Source organism: Glycine max, chromosome 10 (assembly GCF_000004515.6).
Source record: "Glycine max cultivar Williams 82 chromosome 10, Glycine_max_v4.0, whole genome shotgun sequence".
Lineage (NCBI taxonomy): Eukaryota > Viridiplantae > Streptophyta > Magnoliopsida > Fabales > Fabaceae > Glycine > Glycine max.
Window position 1 is genome coordinate 16,727,205 of NC_038246.2, and position 6,930 is coordinate 16,734,134.

Sequence of the window (6,930 nt, forward strand, 5' to 3'; positions counted from 1 at the left end):
ACTTGACCGCTGAATAACTTTTAATATTGATTTCATAAAATAAATAAATAAAACTTTTGATATTACTATTTATTTACTATAAAACGTTTTAATAAATAAAAAAATTATAGTGCTATTTATTTACTATAAATAAGGACTCTCACTTGATACAATCTTAGGCGAGAACGTCAAAAAAAATTCTTATGTGAGAAATAATGCTGGGTAAAGAGAATCTTAACCATATAATTAAAACGAGGAGATCGTGCCTCTCTAAATTTTTTAAATATTAAGAAAATAGAAATGAATTATAGTTAATAAATATATGATACGATAAAAAAAACTAATAATATAAAAGTAGTGGGAAATTAATGTAAGTTAAAAAAAATTAAGAAATGATTTAAAAGTAATATTGTCCAATTAGAGTGGAGAATGGTTAATAGGTGGTTAACTAAGTTTGATCAGTTGATCAATTATAATCTGTATATTAAAGAGGATTAGTTATTGTTATTATTATTTTAATATTATTAAGAATAAAGATAAAATATGTAGACAAGAAATAGTTACACGAAATCGTACTGTTACCGTTACAGCTAACTAAAGCAGCGTTGGCATTTGAAGATGCATGAGAAACAATAGATTTACAAGGCGGAAAAATAAAAAGGCCGAAAGTGTGTATTTATTTTATAGTTCCTTATCAACAAAAGTAATTAATTTTTGCTTTGTTAGTTGTGACTATGACTATCTTTCAGCTACAAGCACGTTTTGTCAGAAGAGAAAGAAAAACTTACTTAAAAGAGAACACTTGTTAATGCATGTTTATATCATTCTAATTCCCTTTGCAAAAGGAGGAATAAAAGGGAGAACAAATCAAGATGATCAAGGCATAAAATTGTCAAAAGGAGATCACATGGTTGTTAAGCTAGTTACTTAATTCCTTTGCGATAAGTTAGACTAAAGGGAATTTTACCACTTGACCTTATTGCTATTGTTCGACCACATAAACATAAAGTTGTTGCTATTGATTCGGATATCACTTCCAACTTGATAAGGCATATAAATGACACAACACTTATAGCTGCCAAAAAATAGCCAGAGACAAGAGCCTGTAATAGATTAAAATATTGAACTTTTATGTTTTTTTATTGACAAAAATTTGTTTTTATCATAAACAGCCCCTTTACCCATGTTAAATTGTAAAACTGACAAGTGGAAATGTAGGATATAGCCATAATTACTCGCGTGGGTGTCAAATGGAGCAACTAATATTTTTATGCTTTGGTTGCTAAGGAGAGAAGAAATGAAGAAAAATTTCACTATCTAGCGTACGTTCCACGTCTCCTTTAATTCATATATTTATTCTGATTTTCATTCTATTTCACTCAACCAAACCATACCTTAAAGATGAAATAGTGTACTAAATGTGAAAAATTACAAAACTTTATAATTGGTATTTTCAAGAATTCAAGATTTTTCAATTATTAAATATGGATCTTCTATTTCAGGCCAAGGAGGGAGGCGCTGAAATTCCAACTATATTAACACCCCCAACCCTTACCTCCCCAAAAGGACCAAGCTCAAATATACACCGATAAGATAATAAAACACTTGAGAGGGTCAAACCATACCCAAAGAAACTCATTTACAAAAATCTGTAGAAAGAAAGCCCTTGCATGTACGGATGTACCTAAAAAGCTCCTTAGAGACAAAAGAAGGTGGAAAATCCCACCAAGTATACCCCAAATCCTGAGAACCTAAAACAAGTTTTTGAGGACAAGCGTTGCCTTCCCTGTATATGTGAGTAATTTTAAAACTAAAGTTTTGAGTCGGCTTAGTACAATTTAACCATCAACTGCAAATTGACCAATGAACCAAAAATGGATTAGAGTATGCCTACAGCAGAAGAGCTGAATTAGTTTCCAACCAAAGATGTCTCCAGCCTTTACTAACAGCAATTTCTATTGCCAAGATGGCAGCCATAGATTCCGTAAAATAATTTTGATATTCCTCAATAATAATATTGCCACAAGTTTAAGTTCGTGTAAATGATTTGGGCTAGCTGAACTCTGAAAGAGAGAATCCGAGCAAACATAATAATATTGAAATCTGATGGATTTGGAAATTCAGAACATTTAAGGTATGAGGTATTTATGCTAATCAGAAACCACAGAAAGGTAATGGATCAACTTGGATTAAAAGGGGGAAAAAACATTAGGAATTTAGGATAATACGGCAACAAACTTTAATTGAATGTTACATAACTTAAGTATCAACCTTCCAATATCCCTGGTCTTACCCACTACCTTACATTTCCACTTATTTATTCCAAAGTACATGATAAATATCATATCCAACATCCTGTATTTTCATCCCCAAAACTGGACCAATACGGAGTCTCAAGGAAATTATAACTCCAATAATGACCCTTGTAATTTTTCTACCCGAAAATGAAAAAAGGAAGAAAAACAGAACATTTACTCATTATGCAAGGACTGGAATGTGAAGCTATAGTTTGAAACTATGGGCAAGCCACCCAGTGGTTTTGTGAGCTTCCTAAGCTACTCATGTAACACTACATTTGAAAGTGAATTTCCTCTTTCTACTTCCTTCATGGTCACTATTATCTTCTTCCATCAACACAAACAAAACTTCAAAATTCAAATAAACATTCTAATCTTTAGTGAAACTTTTCTGACTGACTACCTCAGGGTCTGCAAAACTCATTTTAATTTTGCTGAGCCACAAGTTGATCAAGCTGCATTTGTTCAAGCCAAGCTCCTAACACCGCATGATCAACAGCATCCATTTGTGTGCTCATATTTGAAACCTCACTGGAGGATCCAGCTGCTGCAACGCTTGAGATAGTTGTCGTCGTCGTCATCATCGTCGGATTCTCCTTAATCTCAGATGGAGATTCTTTAACAAGTGACTGGACCCATGAGAAATCAGGCTCCTCACTGTTATTCCCGTGCTCAAATGAAGATGATCTACGCAGCTTCCCTAATTCATCTGCATTGACAGCCCAATCCAGCGTACCATTGGAGGATCCCCATTTTGACCAAGAATTGGCAGGGGAACCAGCGGCGGCAGCGGCAGCAGCAACAGTGGCAGAGTTGGAGCCAAGTTCCCTGGAGCTAAGGCTTCGGAATTGTTGCTGCTTCTCATGCTGAACTAGCACAGAAATCCGAGAGCTCATTGGAGAAATAGGTTCCACATTTCGAGGAGACATCCTTCCTGATGATTGACCCCCAAAAGAGGCACCATGCAATAGTGGATTCTCAACATTTTTAGAAGAAAAGTTTGTGTTCACAGGTGACAGCAAGCTTTGCTGCTGCTGAAATTGATTAAGGAAAGCTGATTTATGTGTTGGAGAAAAAACAGCTGAAGCCAATGCAGGATCAGCAAACCGAGGAGATGAACTCTCAGAAGAAAATAGATCATCAAGATTTGAAGGGGTCAGGGTTTTAATGCGACCAGAGCGGTTCATAGCATTAGAATTCATAGGCTGTTTAGAGAGGCAAGAGAACTCATTAAGGAGCTGTTGCTGAACATCATAGTCAGGCAACAAGTCAAAGTCGTCCACAGGAATATCTCTAGCATTGAATGAAGATCTCAAACGACTGGAATAAATATTACTCCCTGGTAGATGCAAGGCTGGGACATTTGGTTGGGGCCAGGCAACAGAAGGGTGTGACATGCCATTGGCAGAGGGCGACATAGGCGGAGTGAACCGTGAAGGAGACATGACAGACATTGAGGAAGGAGAGCCAGGCAACATGTTCATGGCTGCAGCAAAATCCATAGCAGATGTGCTTGAGCGAGGAGATGGTACAGCAGAACCAGTTGAAACATATAATGGCCGAAGCTCCTCGGCAATGTGAGCAAAAAAGCAAACTCTTCTGGAGCAACTTGTCCCATCCTTACAAAGACGAGTTCGATATTGTGCTGGATGCAGCCAGCACTCAAAAACTCCATGAGCATATTCACACATATCTCCACGTCGGCAAGCACCCTTCCGAAAATCAGGACAAGGCACACAGCTGTAGTGGTACTTTCTTGGGTCCCTTCTTCGAGCATTCTCCCCTGGATGAACAAAAGGGCATTCAGTCCAATCATGTGAATAAGCACGTGAACAAGGTCGGACTTTGAAAGAATACATCCGGAATTCATCAGTTGAATATATGCTATTCTTGATGTCAGGAAGGGATGGATCAACAGGATATTCTTTCTTGTCTGATGCAGAAGAAATGAAGCCATCATTTAACTTTGACTTCAATTGGAAATCTGGTGCAGAAGGAGACCCATTCTCTGATGATGTTGACAAAGGTGGAGAATATGCATTTGATGGAGCCGTGATCACCCTGAGATTACACACTGCAATGGAGTCATCAGTTTGAAGAAGTGCTTCAAGATTGTTTCTAACAGACTCATGCTTGGGAGGAACAACAATGACATCAACTGGACGATGACCATTGCCATCCACAGAATTTGGATCAGCCCCCGCTGCTAGAAGCAATATAACAACATCAACAACATTTTCAGACCCACCCGAAGCAGCACAATGAAGGGCAGTGCTCTTGTCAAGGCCACAAGGTTTATTAATATCACAGCCAGAAAGTGAGAGAATCAGATCCAGAATATCAATGCTACCATAAGTAGCAGCAACCATCAATGGGGTTCTGAGCTCATTGACCATCCGCCTAGATCCCTTTTGACGACTGTACCATAGTCCTACCTCATCTACACAGGAAGGATCCCTCTCAATCATTCGCTTGAAACCTTCAACATCGTTATTAGCTGCAAGCTCAAGCAAGCTTGCAAAAGAATCCTCAGTCTCAATGGTCAAGTTGTTCATCATGAGGCTTTTGGGTTGAGATGCGCTTATCAGAATAGAAAATAGAGTTGGATACAGCACTGGCTTTAACCTCTCCAAATGCTTTCATTTGCAGTAGTTTTAACTGAGGAAAAACAATCACAAATCCATTGAAGCTAGCTTTTAGAAGCAAAATAAATAAGCACCAAAGAGCATAAACCCTCATACCGTGACAGTAATTGAACATTCAAACACATGAAGTTTCCATGAAATATGCACGTAACTATATATCAAATTAAACCTCTAAACTAGGAAAAAAGAAAGGTTTTCCAATTTTAAAACTCAAACCCAAAACAAGAGATGCAAAAGATATTAAAGGACATCACTTTCAAAACAAGACAAACTTATTTATCAACCAAAGGGAAAGGAAATCAAACAGTTGATCTACCTAGTGAACTTCACTCAACATTAACAAACAAGATTGCTATCAAAAGTCCAGATTTTCAGAAGCCCATAATAAAAACAAAAGAACATCATTCCAAACAAGACTAATTCCTACATCATTCCAAACAAGACGAATTCCTCAAGGGCTCTCTTGTCTTTTCAGCACACAGCAAGAGAGATACAACAACAAAATTCACTTAACCAAGAAAAAGTCCAAGATTATGTAATCAAAGACAGTCAAATAAAGACAACGATCGAGCCAACAAGGTATGCACTGATCTCAAGTGCCCATAGACGAGAAAACAAATCCATCATCAACCAAATGATGAACTTTTATCATATCTCCGGCACCCATTTTTATACCTAAAAACATATATATTGTCACAATTTAGCAACTTTTGAACTTGAGACTACTAGTTCCACTAACATGGGGCTATTCTACCTTAACAAGGGTCTTGAATTCGAGTTCTAAGTATACAATTAGCGGTCTTAAATACTTACAAGTTAGAAGGAGATTTTTGCTCCTTAGTAATAACTCGACTAGAACAAGATTCTCGGAAAGAAAAATACACGTGGTCTCTTACTAAAAATACTTTATTTATTATTAAAAAATAAACACCAACCCAAAATTTACATTACTGCAATTACGATCATCATCTCAAAAAAAAAAAAAAAAAAAGCAGTACCAACAAAAAAGTGAAAAAGAACAATCACACAGAACAACAACACAATTAAACTGAAAACATCTTTTTTTTTTCTCGTACCATCAAACCACGAAAACATGAAAGACAGATTCAAGAACGAAACTTGAGCATGATCTGAACTATGATCGAAGTGAACCTTACCAGTTCTTGTTCAGTGCAAAAGCAAAAGCCATGAGAGAAAGAGAGGGTAGATCTCAGCTGAAAGGAGCTTCAGACAAAGGGCGTGTTTGGGCACACCGAGAAAAACTGGGACTCGGAGAGGGAAACTGTTTGACAGAGAGAGAAAAACAAAACAAATACGATCGCGATAAAAGAGGAGCTAGAGAGGACCTTCTCTTCTTCTTTTCCATTTCCTATGCCCTTTGAAAAGAAAATAATAATAATAATAATATATAATTATCACCGGAAATAATTATTTCACTTTCGTGTACAAATTTATTATTTCTAATTTATCACAAGTATCTAGTTCAGTTTGTTCATTTCTATGCATAAAAAGAATAATTCCGTTTAACATGACAGTTTTTTTACAACTACATCTAACTCAAAATTGTTAAAAACAAAACTTCATGAAAAGCATTGTAAAATAATACTATTAAATAAGAGAGAATTATTTAAAATCTACTCATTTTAATTGAAAGCATATTAAATTATTTTCTTATATTTGAGTACGAAGAAAGTGATAAACAAGAAAAGGAAAAAATATTTGTTATTAATAATATAAAAAAAAAGGAAGATACATTTGTTTTTTTTTGTTTGTTCGGATAAAATGGCCAAGCCAATGAAAAGACAGAGTGCAAAAAGAAAAGGCGAAAAAGGCTAAGCGCACTTGAGGTTACGGTTCATTATTATTCTTGCCCAAAACCTCAAATTTGTGACATTTTTTATTGGCCAATCACATCACGCCTCCTCGTCACTGCAGCGAGGGTACGATCGTCATTCGGGTGAAATTTTGGGGATGGGAATGTACTTTGCTTGACCATCTATTTCTACAAA

General features: G+C 36.3%; 1 protein-coding gene across 1 annotated transcript; it reads right to left on the minus strand.

The window, feature by feature from the left end:
• Window positions 1-2,194: 2,194 nt before the first annotated feature.
• On the minus strand, window positions 2,195-6,308 carry LOC100813554 (zinc finger CCCH domain-containing protein 30). Its single transcript, XM_006588953.3, has 2 exons — window positions 6,079-6,308; window positions 2,195-4,934 (listed from the first exon to the last, which is right to left on the minus strand). The coding sequence occupies exon 2, from the start codon at window positions 4,832-4,834 to the stop codon at window positions 2,702-2,704; it is 2,133 nt and encodes a 710-aa protein (XP_006589016.1). The 5' UTR covers window positions 4,835-4,934; window positions 6,079-6,308; the 3' UTR covers window positions 2,195-2,701.
• Window positions 6,309-6,930: the final 622 nt, after the last annotated feature.